Below are 19,730 nucleotides of genomic sequence, written 5' to 3' on the forward strand. Positions count from 1 at the left end.
TCCTGCCTTTTTATCTTTTTTAAACAATTTATTGCTATTATAATAGAGAGTTTTGTCATTGCACAATGCTAGGGTAGGAAACACGGTGAAAGCTTTTAGTAAATTTGTCATTATTTTCCATTACAGCTTATATTAGAGAAGATTCAAGCAGAAAATTGCATATTAACAGCAGCTTAGTCATTGATAGGTTCCTGGTAATCTATGAAAAACAGGCTACAAGTGTTGGGTATAGACAAACGTTTATGGTAGTGTATTAGTTGCAGTTAATCCTCTGGAAATGATAAATATTTTGATTATTCATGGTTTTAATTTTGATTAGTAATCTGAATGGGAACACCATTGATTCATGCAGCTTTAAAAATTAGCCTGGGTACCTAGATTTTTTCAACTCAGTCAACATGGAGCCTTGTTAGCAGAGTTCCTATAGATTAAGCATTAAATTACTATTGCTCAAAAAAATAAATATGTTAGATCACAGACGTTAAGAGCAACTGGCATGAAAATTAGTGATCAAGCGTAGTCACTGATTGGTAGACTAACAAGATAATTATATTATTATTTCAATGGAAGTATGAGTCGCCACTCGTAAATAGATTAAAATAGTAATGATTTGTGATAATAGGTTATAAACTCGATATTGAACAGCAACAAATAATGCTAATATTGATATCAAACACCATCGCAGTTGAAACAAACTTTTTACAACAACTCTAGTCTGCGTCAGTCCAGGAATATTTATCTAGGTGAAAACAACATAAACATCGATAAGCTGACAAATCTATGAATATCGGTAAATAGCGTGTGATAAGTATAATAAAAGGTCCTTGAGTGTTTGTTCCTGTGTTTTTAATTTGTAAACTTCTGGTGCGCTGCGTACATGACAATTTAGTGGAGTGTTTGTTGCTGCCGTCTCCACAGCGATTGCCTTCACTTCCATTTGCTGTTCTAATTCACAGAAAAAGATCTTAGCTTTGGGCTTTCCTTTGATCTCATTTTCCAACTTCCTGTTTTGCCATTGTTGACGGAATATTATATATTTCCTACAATCTAGATATTTTCTTTTCTTTACTGTTTTGAACTTTTAGTTCAGCCTGATTTGTAGCAAAACCAACCGTATACAACTTGTCCCAATTCCATTCCAATTATAGTCATTTATCAATGATGAAACCGGTCAGAAGCCTTCTCTATAGGCATCCTCCGTAACTCTTAAGATTTGTAGCAATGAAAAGCATGTTTTCTTTGTGTAACTTCTTAAGTTATTTTAAAAGTGAATAGCGTGTGATGTGTAATAGTGAAAGTTAATTGGTGGGCTTTTGTTCGTGTGTTTTTAGTTTATAAACTTTTGGTGCGCTGCATTCATAATAATTTAGTCGAGTGTCTGTTGCTGCCGTCTCCACAGCGATCGCCTTCTCTTCCTTTTGCCAATTTACTTCATCAGAGCGAAAAGCATTATTATAACAAGCAACATTATATAATTCATAAATTATTACAATTTTGAAAAAAAATTTTTTTTCAAACTGTTGCCTATTTTAGCAAGATAATAAGTAAGATTTAATACAGTATCACGCAGTCTCTAGAATCAACAGTTGTGTAACAAAAGTGAGCGTCATAAAATTGATTGTTTTTTTTTTCAAGCACACAAGCCAAACAGCTTATGTCCCTGCACATATACATATATGTAAGGCACACACATATAATATAAATGAACTATCACATAAATTGGAGTTGCCTGTCTTTTAGCAAATAAAATTGCAATCAATGATAGCCCTGTACATATCCATATAGTGTATATAAAACAAAAAATTGTGCAAAAATAGTCTTCTCAGCATGACTCAAACATTTCTTGAGTGGCCTGATGTGAATTGCATCATTTTATGCTGGGTATAAAAAGGTATGGAATTATTTTCATATCCAAGAGCTCTGTTATGAACTTTTTATCAGTGTACAAAAAACAATACAAGTCTGGTCTTCAACACTTCTAGGCTATGGCAGTTTTAACCAAGAGTTTCTTTGGTGCTTTGAATGGAAAGTTACTGCTATATATGTGAAGATGATATTGTCGAGATTGTCAGATCATACAGTAATGAACAGTTAGTGCTATATATGTCAAAATGACATTATCAGATGGTACAGTGATCGCTTGCTATTTTACAGTTTAGATTTCACAACTCCCCTACAACGCTGGATAAAAAATATATAAAAAATTTTTTGAAAAATAAATAAAGAAGAAAATAGTCAAAGAAACTAAAATTCATAGGTTTCTCTCATCCTGTCTGAATGAGGTCACCCAGCAAGCATCATTGTGGCAACATTTGTCATGGTTTTTCGTTTTATTTGCTACATTTTGTAAAACGTAAAAGTAGAGAGTGCTTGCGGTAACATCCATAGTATCTCTTAAATGACCATGACCCTCATCATTGTCTAATAAGCATAAAATGAAAAAAGATTTTACGGGCAATTGGAAAATGAATTTTTTGTTCATGAGTTTGTTAGTTTCTATTTTAAGGATTTCTACCTTTTTTGAGGGTCACAGGTCGCTGGTGCTGATTTACCGCAGAATTTAATGCCACGGGCTCTGCTTTCGAGTAAAGTTTAAAATTTAAACATTTGCTATTTGCATTAGCTTTGCTAAAGAAAGCTCAATAGAAACTCTGTCACTTTTTGTTTGCTGATAAAAGAGAATTGTGAGTAGCACCTACTGTGGCCTAATATGTGGCAGCAAAATCTACTATATATATTATATATGTAAATATATATATATATATATATATGCATATACATATGTATATATACACGCACACATATACATACATACATATATATATATATATATATATATATATATATATATATATATATATATATATATATATATATATATATTAACTAAAAGCAAGTGCAAAAGCATATAAAACGAGAACTCTACACTAAAAACCCAAAAGATTATTAGTGGAGTATGAAATATTTGAAAAATTATTGCGAAAAAAGTAAACTTTTAGTATTTGCGTTACAAATTTGTTTCGTGCGAAGCACTCCTCAGACGCAATTGTACTAAAATGAAAAGCTATACCGAATGTGCCAAAATATCAGAAATGGGCTCGCTGTGTTAATCATGTAATTTAGTCCTAAGTGTAACCGAGAAGATAACTCCGAGCATGTCTGCAATTAGAAGTCAATTCATTTCTTTTATTTAATGTGCCTAAGTGTGGTTTGCATATTATGAAGTATTTTTCAAGTAAACATAATTTGCATCGTTTTGTTTTGTTTGTATATGGTTGCGCTTGAGCTAATATTTTCCATGTTATGTTGTATGTTGAGTTGTTTTCTTTTAACTTCCAAATGTGTTTGCTCAATTCTGTGTGGTGTTGTTTGTTTTTGTGGTTAAATGAGGCTTTATGGTTGCTGTATCTAGTTTTAAATTCGGTTGAGCATAGTCCTATGTAGGTCGCTACGTGGTTGTTTGTATTGTTGCTTACTGTTGCTTGATATATCACATTTTTGGCTCTGCATTTTCCTTCCAAAGGGCAGTTGTTCTTTTGTCTGCAATTGCAACTTTTTTCATTGTCTTCTTTTTGTAGTGTACTGGTTTTATTAAGGGTTTTGTTGCTCCCATCAATGATTGTTTTCATGTTTGGCATTACTGAGTAGCTCAGTTTTAAGGTTTGTCTATTAAATATTGCCTGGAGTGGGTGTTTCTTTGGAAAACATGTTGTAACTATGCTGAAGAATTTTTGTCCAATATTGGTTGCAACATTGGCGCTGAATGGTGGGTTGTACCATGTAATTTTTCTTTGTCTGTTACGTTTTTTAGGTTTTTTCATGTTGGTTTCATATTGCAGTTTGCTGTTGTATCCACTCTTGTGGAGAGCTTCTTGGTATGGTTGTACTGTGCAGTTAAATTGTTGTTCATCTGATGAAAGTGCGTTTAATCGTTTGTTTATGTTGTCTGGTAAGTTTTTCAATATGGAAGGTGGATGGTTGCTTTGTTTGTGCACATATAGTATTGTGTTGCCTGGTTTTTGGAAAGGCTTGAAGCTGCCATCTTGTAGATTTAAAGTTACGTCAAGAAAATTCACTGATCGTTTGTTTGCCTCAATAGTAATTTTCAAGTTGTCTTTATTAAATATGTTGCATATTAGTTTCTTTGTTTTCTCTATAGCTTGTGGTGTATCCTTACAAACCGCAAGTCCATTTGACAAAGTCAAATTTGACAATAATGACAAGACAGCAGTAAATCAAATTACATCAAAAGACAAAGAAATAGCGCACAAATTAGGACTTGAGAAAAGAATTGAGACAATAGCAGAGAAACAACCATTCATAACGTTAAAAGACCACAAAGATAACTTCACAAACCACCCCACGTGTAGACTAATCAATCCAACAAAATCTGAAATAGGAAAAATAAGCAAAACTCTGCTCACAGGTATCAACAAAAAAGTGACAAGAGAAACTAGTGTAAAATTATGGCGAAGTACGGGTGATGTACTGAATTGGTTTAGAGAAATAAAGGAAAAGCAACAGCAAGCATTTATTACTTTTGACGTTTGTGAATTTTACCCTTCTATAACAGAGGCACTATTAAAAAGAGCATTAGATTTTGCAAGCAACATAACAAATATCACAGAAGACGAAAAGACAATCATACTACATGCAAAAAGATCGCTTGTATTTCACAACGACACGGCCTGGTCAAAGAAGAACTCTAATAAATTGTTTGACGTGACTATGGGTAGCTACGACGGAGCGGAGACTTGTGAATTAGTAGGGACTTACTTACTGACCCAAATACTCAAAGAATTGACTTGCAGCATTGGACTATACAGAGACGACGGACTTGCGGTTTGCAAGGGTACACCACAAGCTATAGAGAGAACAAAGAAACTAATATGCAACATATTTAATAAGAACAACTTGAAAATTACTATTGAGGCGAACAAACGATCAGTGAATTTTCTTGACGTAACTTTAAATCTACAAGATGGCAGCTTCAAGCCTTTCCAAAAACCAGGCAACACAATACTATATGTGCACAAACAAAGCAACCATCCACCTTCCATATTGAAAAACTTACCAGACAACATAAACAAACGATTAAACGCACTTTCATCAGATGAACAACAATTTAACTGCACAGTACAACCATACCAAGAAGCTCTCCACAAGAGTGGATACAACAGCAAACTGCAATATGAAACCAACATGAAAAAACCTAAAAAACGTAACAGACAAAGAAAAATTACATGGTACAACCCACCATTCAGCGCCAATGTTGCAACCAATATTGGACAAAAATTCTTCAGCATAGTTACAACATGTTTTCCAAAGAAACACCCACTCCAGGCAATATTTAATAGACAAACCTTAAAACTGAGCTACTCAGTAATGCCAAACATGAAAACAATCATTGATGGGAGCAACAAAACCCTTAATAAAACCAGTACACTACAAAAAGAAGACAATGAAAAAAGTTGCAATTGCAGACAAAAGAACAACTGCCCTTTGGAAGGAAAATGCAGAGCCAAAAATGTGATATATCAAGCAACAGTAAGCAACAATACAAACAACCACGTAGCGACCTACATAGGACTATGCTCAACCGAATTTAAAACTAGATACAGCAACCATAAAGCCTCATTTAACCACAAAAACAAACAACACCACACAGAATTGAGCAAACACATTTGGAAGTTAAAAGAAAACAACTCAACATACAACATAACATGGAAAATATTAGCTCAAGCGCAACCATATACAAACAAAACAAAACGATGCAAATTATGTTTACTTGAAAAATACTTCATAATATGCAAACCACACTTAGGCACATTAAATAAAAGAAATGAATTGACTTCTAATTGCAGACATGCTCGGAGTTATCTTCTCGGTTACACTTAGGACTAAATTACATGATTAACACAGCGAGCCCATTTCTGATATTTTGGCACATTCGGTATAGCTTTTCATTTTAGTACAATTGCGTCTGAGGAGTGCTTCGCACGAAACAAATTTGTAACGCAAATACTAAAAGTTTACTTTTTTCGCAATAATTTTTCAAATATATATATATATATATATATATATATATATATATATATATATATATATATATATATATATTTATACATGAATAAAATATGTATACATTTATATCATGCTTATATATTATTTATTCACACGACTTTTTGACAGTTTAATGTTAAAATTAAAATAATTGGTGTACATAAATTCAACATTTTAAAGTTTGTATTTTTTACAGTAAAATTTTACATACCTTCAGAATAAAGTTATAAAACAGTCATAGTATATAAAAATGTATTTTGGGGATTAATACAAAGCAAATAAATTACAAAAGCTTATAGAAAAATCGTCCAATCAGCAGGCTAACTAGATACAAGCTTGATCCAGCATTGGAAATAGTAGAACCAGTTGACTTGGTTCCATCCTCATTCCTGCAACAAGTATCAAACTAGTGTGCGCAAAATTGTAGGTGAGAGAGAAAAGGTGTTGCAAGTCACAAGACATTAATGCCAATAACAGATTTCACAAGAATATTTAAGGTTTAATGTAAGGCAGGTTTTTGTATTTTATAAGCTATGACATTAGTTTTAGACTAGAAACTTTATTTTGTTAACACTTCAAAGCCTTGTACTGTATATAAAAGCAGGTCTCTGATCTTAGACCATGTTACAGACTTTCCATCAACTGTGAAATTTCAGTGAAAGACACAAATCTTTTTTAACTAATTACCAATTTGATGCTCTGAGCTTGCAAAAAACCATGAAAAAAAATAGATAATAGGGTGAATAACTTTTTTTTAATAATTTATTAAAAGCAGTAAGTTTTTGAAGTAACTGAAGAAACATAATGATTGCACTGAACCACACCTGATAGAGTGTGTGTATTTTTCTTAATAAAAACAATTATTTTTAGTGTCAGGTTATTCTTGCTGATGAGAAAAAGCTTTCTAGTTTTGTCAACTATTGAGTCGTTTTTGCTAAGAACTTTAATCAGTGGCCATTAGAAACTGCTGTACTGTCAGCTGCCATTTTCTATTTTTTAGCCAAGTTAAAGTTTTTGTACAGTATTTGAAGATATCTCCAGAATTAGAAGTTCCATCGAGCTGAACTTTCGCATTTGTACAAAATACACATCTTGCACAAAGTAATAAAATTTTTAATTTCAGCTAAAACAAAAATAGGAAAACGAAGTAAAATTGCACAGCCAAGTTTTACCGTGCGTACATGTAGGATCTGTTGAGAAAACCAATTCTGATTATTTTTGGGTTCAGGATTTAAACTGTTAAAATGACTGAAAAAATTAAATTGACTTACTTTCTGCTATTTAATAAACTCTGTCATTTAAACAATCGCAAAAAAGCTATATGTAATGATTTTATTTTTATGGTCACTAAAATTAAAATTTTTACCAAAATTAAAAATATGGATACTAACATTTGGTTACTTTCGTTTTCACATGGCATAGTTGACCTTTGCAATTACTGTTTAAACGAAGAAGAGCTCATAAAAACATGTAAGTATGACTAAACGCACTATAAATAGATATACTATAAAAAATATAATATACAAAATTTAAAATGTAAAACTTAAAATAGAAACATAAAATACTAAACATATAAAAGTAAAGTATAATACATAAATAAAAAAATTAATAAATAATATAGTAAATAAATAATAAAATATAAAATTACAATATATAACTTGAAATGTATAAAATACATAATACATAAGTATTATGTATACCAAAAGTATATAAAATACAAATAATAGACTATAAATTATGATACATAAAATACAAAATACAATATACAACATATAAAATATATAATGTAATTAACAGTAAAATAAATACTGTATTATATAAAACAAAAATAAAATAGATGTACTCACCACCCTGGAGGAATCAATGAAAGATTGGTAGAACATAAGTCTCCAGTGCAGGTATGTGTGCACTCAATGAAGTGGGAGTTGTCGTCCTTGCATGTATTCTCATACTTGACAGGAATAGGATTTGGGAAAATCCTGTTGTAGCAATCTCTTTGCACATCCTTTAAAGCTCCACCTACAATTTGTAGTTCAATTATTTGAACTGATCAGCTACTAAAGAGCTGAGATGAAACATGTTTTGTGATAAAATAAAATTGCGCAAAGTTTTAGTAGATTTTATTACAAAGCACAATATTTTTTAACATTTGTGATTTTAACGACTCTAGGTAATAAATCAACATACTGGTTGAACATGCAAGTTTGGCATTTAAAGATGAATTTTAGTAGATTTTATTCGAAAGGATTCCTATTGTTCTACCATTTGCGATTGCTTTTTGTTTGAGGTGATCTGACCAACAGGATGTTTCAAGATTAAAATAGACCAAAACTTGATTATGTCTAATGCCCTCTGATCAAGTGAAAGTGTGATGTTGGCATCTGTAATTGCAGAGTCTGACAAAATAAACACGAGCAACACTGTAACTTGGATGCAACAGCTGATATCAACTATAGCAATGATAGTAACTAGTCACATCATTTCGCATGTATTTTTCTGTTTGCGTTTAACCGAGATTAAATTTTGTCGATTTTAATCTTGAAAGATCCTAGTGGTCAGATCATTTCAAACATAAAAAACAATCACAAATGATAGAACAATAGCAATCTTTTCTAATAAAATCTACTAAAATTAATGTTTAAATGCCAAAATTGCATGTTGAATATTTTGATTTACTACCTAGAGCTGCAAACTCATAGCTCTGTCTTATATTTACATCAATTTATTCCCTATAATTAAAACTCTTATATTTACATCTACGTTTTTCCATTATTAAAACTGATAATCTCATAATCTCGCTTGCTAAATTTGCACTGAAAAAATAATAAAAGCAGAAATAAACTGCATCATAAAAAGTTGTTAGATATGGGGTTTGAACCCATAACATTCAGGTTTTGATATGAACCATCTATTGACTGCACTAATCTTTCAGATTTGCAAAATGCTTCACTATAATAGGAGTGGTTTTTCGTGATGCTAGATAATTTTTGCGTGAAGGAAGAATTATAAGAACAGTCTTACCACAGTTTCTTTAGGGTGAAAAAAAGTTATAAGAACAGTCTCACCACGGTTTATTCAGGGTGAAGGATGAATTATAAGAACAGTCTCACCACGGTTTATTTAGGGTGAAGGAAAAGTTATAAGAACAGTCTCACCACAGCTTATTCAGGGTGAAGGCAAACAAATAAAGGTACCACTATTAACCTGATTTTAAACTTGAAAAGGCCCTTTCTCATGTATCAAGGACAATTGCCCTCAATTTGCGCTAATTTGATTAAAATCTTTTAAAAATTGCTTATTACCCCGCTGGTTGGAGTTATTTTTGTTTCACAAATTTTACAAACGTGTTAGAGTATTTAACAGACTGAGTGTGTATTGGTGAATTTTTTTATGAATACTGCATAAACCTTATCACAAACTAAAAATCGAAAAAGTTTGTAGCAAAAATACTGTTGAAAGGTTTGTGCTACAGAGCATTTTTTGATATTAAGATGAGAATTGATTAATTTTTTTATTTTGGAAATTAAAGTAAGTTTTATTAAAAAAGTATGATGATATAAGGTTACGCATACAAGTTAAGACAACTCCTAAAATGTTTAAAGGTATCTTTAACCTGATTGATGTACCAATGAGAAACTATTTAGGAATTTTGAGGTAAATTAAAGTTTATGCAAGTTGATCTTTGTAAAACAAAAAGCTAAATATTGGTTTTCTAGATTTACTGCTCAATATATTTCTGGTCTGTAAATGTCTCAGAGATGTCCAAAATTATATGAAACTCACCATTTTTAAAAATTGATGTAAAAATAGCACATTTGTCACATTGCAGAGTTGAAACAACCTTCTCAGGAGATTTATGACAATCTGAATCAGCTATCCCATGGCAAACGGCACAAGTCACTTCTACAAAGGATACACAACTTAATTGAGACAAATGCACAACCAATGCACAACGATGACCTCAAATCTACGGATGAGATCTACAGCCTGATGACTGCGCAAGTGCGACACTGACAGTAGCTAACAGAGATAAGTATTCTATTTAATTTTCTACTATATAGTTCACATATATATATATATATACATGTAAATACTAGAGAATGCCTGGTGCTGTCCGGGTAATAAAAAAGTCTTTAGACAGAAAATTTTGTTTTTTTATTTAACATGTACAACATTTACTATTCTAACTTTTAAGCTTCATATCATGGAAGAAGTGCTTTTGTGCAGTTCCATTGAACTAAGAGAAAAAAAATAACTGTAAAAGTTTTCAAACTTTTTCAAACAACTGTAACTTTTAAATTTCAAACCATGAAAAGAGTGTTTTGTTGAAATAAATTAAGATGAAAAATAAAAATGTAAAGGTCTTTTATAATGTAAATGTGAAATCATTAGAAAGTGATGGCTAAATATGGTTTGTTTCGCTACGATTACAATGAAAAGTTATTTGATAGACAACTTTATGATTTTAGTTCATTTCATTGTCGGCATTGTAAATCGAAAACATTGTATAGATGTATAGAGTGGTATAGAAACCCATAGTAATTATCTAATGCAATTACTGCCTGGTAATAATCATCAAAATCATCATCATTAAAAATGGTAACAAAACAATATGATAACCTTAGTAACCATAGATACCTACAATAACTTTAGTGCATTTTGTGGTTATGATCTGCAAGAAAATGTAACACTACAATGTACTACGTGGAGAGTTCTTATCTTCAAGACGTATAATATACCTACATAAACGCCGAATCTAGCTTATATGAATTAAGCTTACTAAAACATAATTGAAAAAAGTTTTTATATGTATTGAAGTAAAAATTAACCAAAATTTTATCACCTATCTGTTTGCGAACCCGTTTTATCCATAATGGATAGCGCTGGTTTGAGATACAATCGCCAAATTTTATTTTTGATTGGATATATTGTTGACATCGTTTTGAGGAAAACAAATTATCCCTAGCACTGCGCAAAAAAAACATTGTGTTTCATAGAGTTCATATAGTATCAATTAATATGTCATTTAGCAGCTGCAATCGAGAAAAGCGTTTATAGAGTAAGAGCTATGAATCGCTAGAGCCTGAGAGTAAACTCATGGTTAGACGATCAGATTACAAACCTGCGATTGCAAACTTTGTGAGTTCAAATTCAGCATGACACGAGATTTTAATTCTAACAATTTAATAGCTATAGCCAGACATTTTGATAGACAAACAGACCAAATTTTTACGATAGGCTCACGAAAGATTCACAATAGATTCACGATAGCTTTACTATCAATTCACGATAGATTCACTATCAATTCACGATAGATTCACTATCAATTCACGATAGATTCACGATAGATTTACGATAGATTCACTATAGATTCACTATAGATTCACGATAGATTCACTATCAATTCACTACAGATTCACTATAGATTCACTATAAATTCACAATATGTTCACGATAGATTCATGATAGATTCACGATAGATTCACGATAGATTCACTATAGATTCACTATAGATTCACTATAGATTCACTATAATATCACTATAGATTCACTATAGATTCACTATATAGATATATATTTAGTGAATCTACAGTATATATATATATATATATATATATATAATTTATCTATTATATATATCTATTTATTATATATATATCTATTACATATATCTATCTATTATATAATAAATATATAATATATCTATATAAATCTGAAAGTTTGTCTGTTTGTCTATCTGAATGTCTGCCTATAGCTATATGGATATACATATATAATATATACATTTATATACATGTATGCGTGTAAGTACGTAAACTTATGTATGCATAATAGGTATATATACGTATGTAAACCAATACAAATGTACACAAAAAAATATTAAAAAAAATATTTATATATATATATATACATATTTATATATATAATATATATATTATAACATATATAATATATATATATTATATTTATATATATATTTATATAAATATATATATATATTTATATATGTACAATATCTTCTACAATGATCATGTAATCTTACTTCCATTATATTCTGCAGGCTTTGGACCTTCTTTTATTTTCTCTTCATCCCTATTAGAAAATAATAGAATACTATGAACACTGCTGCAACAAACTTTGAACACAAAAATATTTTAAAGTAAAGTTTAAAAACAGTTATAAAAAAGATTTATTTGACTTGAAAAAAGTAAGAAGAAAACTATTGTCCTAAAAATCAGCGCAGAAAGAAGCTGGAGTGGTTAGAGTATTTAGTGACAAATGGACTTATTGACATAATATATATCAAAGTTGAACTAAGAATTGTGACAGAGGGATGGATATACAAGGAGATGTACACAGGCGAGGCGAATGCACAGAGAGTAGAAAAGAAGGCTAAACTAAAATTATGAACAAGGTGAGCTTGAGAGACAAAACAGCTGAATAGATACAAATACAAAAAAGGGGAAAAATGAATGCGATAATAATTACAAAAACTGGAAGAAGAGGCAACTTCCATGAAAGTAAGAACATTACAATAGCTAAAGTCTCATAGCTAAATACAAACATTCTAATCTATAATAACAAAATGAATAATATCAAGATTACTTAAATTTTATTTTCAATGCGCTTACTAACATAAAACACACAGATAATTTTAATGCTATAGTCAAAATGGGATTGGATTAAAATCGACTGTTTACCAAGTATAATATCATTTTAGCTAATAATATAGAATATATGAACTTACCATCCAGGAGGAAAGTAAGTTAGACTGTCAGCACAGAAGTCCCCATTGTCACAGGTGTGTGTACATTGTACATAGTCTTGAACATCAGTTTTGCAAGAATTTTCGTATTCATTTGGTATTGGAGTGGGGAAAATCCTACTGTGACAGTCTCGAGTTATTTTCTCAATTGAACCATCTAAAAATAAAATATACAATGTAAACATCTATGTAAAAAGAACTGAACTAAAGTGGTTTCTTGATCTAGCTAACATATTTATAATATCAATGTAGCAATTGTTTACATACTTGCATGGTTTCTCTGGTTCTAAGCAAGCGCCTTATAACTTTAACTAGGGGTGTATTTAACTAAGGGTGTATTTAACTAGGGGTGTATTTAACTAGGGGTGTATTTAACTAGGGATGTATTTAACTAGGGGTGTATTTAACTAGGAGTGTATTTAACTAAGGGTGTATTTAACTTGTCGGCGTAAAATCTTTTATAAACCTTAGTAATCATCAACAAATTGATGTTTTTCATTACATGATAAAATGAAAATGCTAAGGGAGAAAGTAGGAATTATTGAGTGAGTCCTTTGAAAAATGGCAACAGAGATAGAGTGACAGAGAGACAGAAAAACAAAAAGCAGAGGCAGAGAAATAGGGAGACAGGGAGACAGAGAGAAAAAGTGAGGGGGAATAAGAAAAACAGAGAGATAGATAGACAGAGAGATTGAAAGACCGAGACACCGTGAGACCGAGAAGCCAAGAGACAGAGGGGCAAAAGACAAGAAGAAGAATATGCATGTAAAGAAATAGTTTGAGAAAAATATTAAAAAGAGTGAGAGAAAAAGAAAGAAAGGGAAAGAGAATGAGAGAGAGAAAGAGAGAGAGAGAGAGCGCGAGAGAGAGAACAAGAAAGAAAAAGAGAAAGAAAGAGAAAGAGAGAGAGAGAAAGCGCGAGAGAGAACAAGAGAGAAAGAGAGAAAGAAAAAGAAAGAAAGAGCGCGAGAGAGAATGAGAGAGAAAAAGAGAGAAAGAAAGAGAAAGAGAGAGAGAGAGCGCGAGAGAGAACAAGAGAGAAAGAGAGAAAGAAAGAGAGAGAGAAAGAGTGAGAGAGAGAGAGAGAGAGAGAGAGAGAAAGAGAGAGCGCGAGAGAGAACAAGAGAGAAAGAGAGAAAGAGAACCAAAAAGAAAAAGAGAGAAAGAAAGAGAAAAAGAGATTCAGGGAATTAGTGAGATGAGGAGAATGAAAGAAATGGCAAACTTAGCATTCAGGTTATACTGGATATATTTCTAGGACCAGGTAAGAGCATTGCATATTCTTTACTTAGTGAAATTGACAAAAAAGCAATGATGTGGTAAGGATTATAAAAATGGTGACATATTTAGAAACATATAAAAGCCAAATACAAGTACTTGGGACAAAAAGGGCATCTACTAAGAATACAACAAATGTATGCAGTTTATAAGCACAGCTACAAATGCAGAGTTTTTTATGGCTAAACTATCTTCTTCTTTAATATAGATGAAGTTAAAATGTGCTTAAAAGTATTCACCTAGTAGGACAACTTGTAAAATTTTATGTAAACATATGATGGTATAAAAATCTCGATTTTTTATATTATTATTTTACAAATTTATGCTTTCATCTACATGTACATTCTAACACCAATTCTACCCTCAGACCACTAAATTGAGCATCATCAGGTTTGTATACAAATGTAAGGATTTTTTTCTGTTTTCTGTATTTATATTAATCCTTCTATTAATAACTTATGGTTTAGATAGTTGGGGAATTATCTCATTAATAAAAACTTCAAGTGACTGAAGAGAATGACTACCACAACTATAAAAAACAGAGATCTTCATGTAAATTTGAACACAAGCATTGCTTCGATTGGGCATTTTTAAGCAACAATAAATTTTTTCAGATAAGAGCTAACACTCTTGGCTTATCTAACTGCTAATGTTCAGTAATGCTATACGCAGTGCTTGCTATCTGTTTCTGATAACAATTGACTTCTACAAATGGGCATAGCTAAGACTGGCAAGTTGATTGCTTGCAGCACTGAGCAAACAAAATTTGATCAGTGACTCATATTAACGGAGCCTAGTCAATCTAATCAGTTAAGCATGTAATATACCCACTTGATGTGAGGTAGCTAGAGGAGTTAACTAAAAGGTTGACTTGCAACAAAATTCCCATTACAGTTATTTGGTATCAAAAGATTCACCATGTCTTACTCTGTTGTGTTGTAGGTGCAAAATATGTGGGAATGTGATTACAAGCTCTTAAAAGCTCAAAAACACAAAGCCGCCGTAGATTGGAATCTGTTTATTTCTCTGACGTAGTCATTAAATCTGGTTATTGTTTTGTCACGTGATGTTCTCACGTGAATTGAAAGGCCAATAAAAGGCTCAATATGAAACTTATCGTAGCACTAGTTTATGACAAACATTTCGGGTTTTACCGAAGACCCCGTATCAAATATAGATGCTCGCTACTTTACAGTTTTGTTTCGGCTTGGTCTAATTGTCTAGTCGTAATCTGATCATGTGACCCAATACTTAACAAATAATTTCTGCAGCGATTTTCAATTATCACAGGTGACCAACAGGCTCGTCATGATTATCAGACAATGATATGAAGGCCCTACTCCTTTGAGCTAAGGATAAAAAATTAAACAAGTTTTTGCAGTAAGTAATAAGAAATCAGTTCTAAAAGTGACAGCATATGGTTTTATTGAATGCGTGAAGTATATTTGTGAAAATATTTTGACGAATGAGGTTGCATGAAAGTGTAAACAGAAGCCATCTCCTACAACTACGTCACATTTGAGCCGTTTTAGAAAGAGAATCCAAACTACGGCGGTTTTGTGTGGCTGCGATTAACTATTCGTTTTTGAGCTTTTAAGAGCTTGTAGTCACATTTCCACATATTTTGCACTTACAACACAACAGAGTAAGACATGGTAAATCTTTTGAGACCAAATAACTGTAATGTGAATTTTGATGCAAGTCAACCTTCAACTTGCTATTAGAACTTGAAAGTTGTTCTACTAAAAATTGAGTTTATCAGTGTACATGACAGGTTTCTAAGACTTAAAAGACATCAAATGGACACTTTCTGTTTGTAATAATGTGTGTAAACAGATGTTATCATGATCTAAACTTCAGCTTCATCTTAAAAGCCATTTTTGATCAGTTACTAGTAGGTGAACGTCAAAAGCCATTTTCCAGATTGACTTATCCTAACCTGACTAACCTAGCCAGTGTTAGCTGCTCCCTTTGAAGATTTAGGGCTAAAAAGCACGATCACAGGCTCTGAAAAGGTGAATAAGCTGAACGAATAACTAATACCTTGCTGATGCTCTCTCAGGTCCTAAAACACTGAAGGTGTTTTTAAATAAAACTAACACAGAATTTCATTACATTTTATCAGAAGTATCGGTTCAATCAGTTGCAATTGCGCTTGATATTTGAAGTGATTTGACTGCCAAGATGTTTTAAGATTGAAATCAAAACAACTTTATCGAATTAAAACGCTCAGAAAAAAAGTATTTACACAAAGCCGTCACTAATTGCTATTGTAGCAACAGTTGATATTGGCTATTGTATTCAAGTTGCAGCGTTATGCATCTCTATTCTGTCAGTCTCTTTGTAACTAGAGGCATCATAATCACACTTTTGCTTGCTCTCAGCATTTTAGCTGCAATCAAATTTTGTGACTTTTAATTTCAAAACATCCTGGCAGTCAGATCACCTCAAACATCAAAGACGATCGCAATTTATAGAAAAAGACAGATGCTTTCTGATAAAATCTATTACAACTTTGTGTAAGTCCACCTTTTAAAGGTTCACTAATAACTTTTGGTGCTCTTTCTGGTTAACGATAGCTCTTTCAGTTTACTGTACCAATGAATGACCTGCCAGTCACACAAGCTTGTAATAATTGCCATTTTGATTGATGAAGGTTAACAGCTTTGCCGTGTGCACATGTATAACCACAAAATTCAGGGCTAAACTTAGCTATGCTTATTTGGGTCACATTTGCCTGCTCACTTCATCAGTTCAGCTACAGGATGAAACAAACAGGATAAATGTTTAGTTTACTTACCTGTTTTAGAAAATCTAGCCAAGATAGCACACTGGCTGCACTCTAGTGCTACAGGTGGTGCCTGCCCGGGGTTTGTAAAACAAGTTGAAGTTGTGTCTCCATTACAGATTGTACAGCTCAGCCCTGTAATAAGAATATTACCAGTTTAGACTTCTTAACGGAAACCAAAACTCAAATCAGAGTTACAATTCTGTCCTTGGATATACATATAACAAGTGAAAAGCAATTTCACTGTTTGTTTTTTTGGTTGTTTAAGAGAAGCTAAAGGTACACTAAAAACAATGTGCCGCTGACTCGAACTAGCTTATAACAAAAACAAAATTGATCTTGTTTGTGTTTATTTAAAAAACTTATTAATCTCGGACTGTTCATAAAGTACCCTAGCAGTTTATTTCGCCGTGAGAAGTTGTCAGCGTTCATAACTAACTGCCCAACTAGACCTAAAGGGGTCGAGTAGTGAAGGTGCTAGAGCTTCGGTCCACTAAACCGAAAGTCATTTTATTGCTGACCTCTGACAAACCGATAGACACGACACTTATTATAGTAAAGATCATTAGCACCACACTAAACTTGCATCAACAGTTAGAGCTCAACAATATATATGTTTAATTCAAATGAGCAAAGCACTAACCAAATATATCTGAGCTAAAATGACACTAGCCAGCCAAGTGTCAGTGATATTTTCATTATCAACATTGCTAAGCAACAGGTTTAGGTATTTATCTTACCTCTTCTACAAAAGAGTTATTGAAGCTTACAAGGTTTCATTATTTTTTCAGTGTTCGCTGTAGAAGCATGACCACTACAGATAGCAAGCACTAAGAATTCAGCTTTGGCACTGTTGCGGATGATTGCACTTTCTATACTAAACCTCCCATCATGACTGAAAACTGCGTTCAAGTTAGGGGTGTACTAAGTGACTCACATCTTGCTACTTCTGTTTAACAAGAGTTGGGATTCAACCAAATATCTAATCATAGCAAATTAGTAAAGTTCTTTCTGTGTGCTGTAAGCAAAGTTGAGCCGAGTCATTTTAAAGTCAGCTCTAACCGACTCATCAGACTGAATGAAATCTTTACCGATGAATAATTTTTAGTATTAGTAATTACCACTCAATAGTAAAATAATTTTTGCTCTGCCAAAAATCTTATTGCTTATTTTCTTCACGGCAAACAAGACATTACAACTGAATTTGGTAAATCAAGCTCAGCTGATCACCCTTAATATATAATATACTCAACACAACATAGGTTTTAGAGCCTTTATCTAAACCAAGGCCTCTAAATATCTAGTTGTTTACGCAACATAAGTAGCAAATTCTTTTGGAATTCTGTTGTTCAATAAGACAATTGGCAAGGAACATAATTGCATCACAACTGCACCATCAAAAGCAAGTCTGTTAGCAAAACCTTTCTTATAACATATCATAAAAGCTGGCTTGGAATTCTGCATAATTGTAGAAGGTTTTACCTATGATGATTACACACTTGATGACTGAATAGGACATAACCGTAGATGACTGTAATCTCAATTAAGTCCTGAAACCAGTGTATTCTTTATATCAAATGTTAACAACGTAAATGCTCTAAATCATATGATTTACAGTGTCTTCTGTAATCATATAATTCACAGTGTTTATTGTAAATCATATGATATACAATAAACACTGTAAATCATATGATTTACAGAAGACACTGTACATCCAGGTTTTTTAAGCCAATTCTCTTCATCCTAATTGTTTCCTCAGAGGCTCAAGTTGTAAAGTCATGAAATGCACTGGGAAATCTTTTCAAAACATAAATCGGGAAAGTTTTATTAATGTTTGTGATTTTGAAATTGCAATTGACCAGGTTGTTAAGATGCTAAATTATTGCATAGTTTTCACATTTAGTCTTTTAAAACTTTAGACCAGATCATAGTAATGAGCATCTTATTGAAACTAGCAAAGATCAACCAAAAAAAAGCCAATCAGATAAATAGCCAAACAAGTAGATGATCTAAGGAATAAATAATCTAAAGAATACATGGTCAAAGGATTTAATGGTCTAAAAGAGCAAATGGTCAAATAATTAAATGGTCTAGAAATGTTTTATGAGTCAGTGATCTGAAGGGTGTACACTCCAAGAAATAAATAGTTCTCAGAATAAATGACTTGTAAACTAAAGTTATACTCACCATGAGCTTGAGGTATGGTGACTGCAACTATTAAAAACAATGAGAATGAGCATAAAGTGTGCTTTGCCATTCAGTGAATATAAATCTTTTATCTGTAGATATGCAAGTACGACTGATACTTCTCTAGCAATGGCTCCAAAACAATGGCACCCTGTAGATATACCACCGATGTGATTCAATGCTTTTCAAGCGCTCGGTGATTACGTCAATAAGTTTATGGTCTACTGATAATTGGTGAAGAGGCAGATAAACTGAGCAGTGGTACTTGTTGATAAGATAAGGAGAGGGCAAACAGGCAGTTTGTAACCATTTTGTGTTTATTTAAAGGTTTACTTTCAGCAAAATTCACATTACAGTTATTTGCTATCACAAAATTCACCATGTCTTACTCTGCTGTGTTGTAGGTTCAAAATATGTGGAAATATGATTACAAGCTCTTAAAAGCTCAAAAAGGAACAGTTAATTGCCGCCATCATGAAACTGCCGTATATAGGAATCAGTTTATTTATCTGACGTAGTCAATCCATTTGGTTATTGTTTTGACACGTGATGTTCTCACGTGAATTGAAAGGCCAATAAAAGGCTCCATATAAAACTTCTCGTAGCACTAGTTTATGGCAAACACTTTGGGTTTTACTGAAGAGCCCT

At 32.2% G+C, this 19,730-nt stretch overlaps 1 protein-coding gene across 1 annotated transcript; it reads right to left on the reverse strand.

Annotated features, from left to right (window-relative positions):
• Positions 1 to 6,099: 6,099 nt before the first annotated feature.
• On the reverse strand, positions 6,100 to 19,216 carry LOC137402199 (uncharacterized). The gene is made up of 7 exons (XM_068088691.1): positions 19,083 to 19,216; positions 16,908 to 17,030; positions 12,812 to 12,986; positions 12,107 to 12,156; positions 9,847 to 9,966; positions 7,911 to 8,082; positions 6,100 to 6,452 (listed from the first exon to the last, which is right to left on the reverse strand). The coding sequence occupies exons 1-7, from the start codon at positions 19,150 to 19,152 to the stop codon at positions 6,347 to 6,349; spliced, it is 816 nt and encodes a 271-aa protein (XP_067944792.1). The 5' UTR covers positions 19,153 to 19,216; the 3' UTR covers positions 6,100 to 6,346.
• Between the last annotated feature and the right edge of the window lie 514 nt (positions 19,217 to 19,730).

This window comes from Watersipora subatra, chromosome 8 (genome assembly GCF_963576615.1).
Source record: "Watersipora subatra chromosome 8, tzWatSuba1.1, whole genome shotgun sequence".
Taxonomy (NCBI): Eukaryota; Metazoa; Bryozoa; class Gymnolaemata; order Cheilostomatida; family Watersiporidae; genus Watersipora; species Watersipora subatra.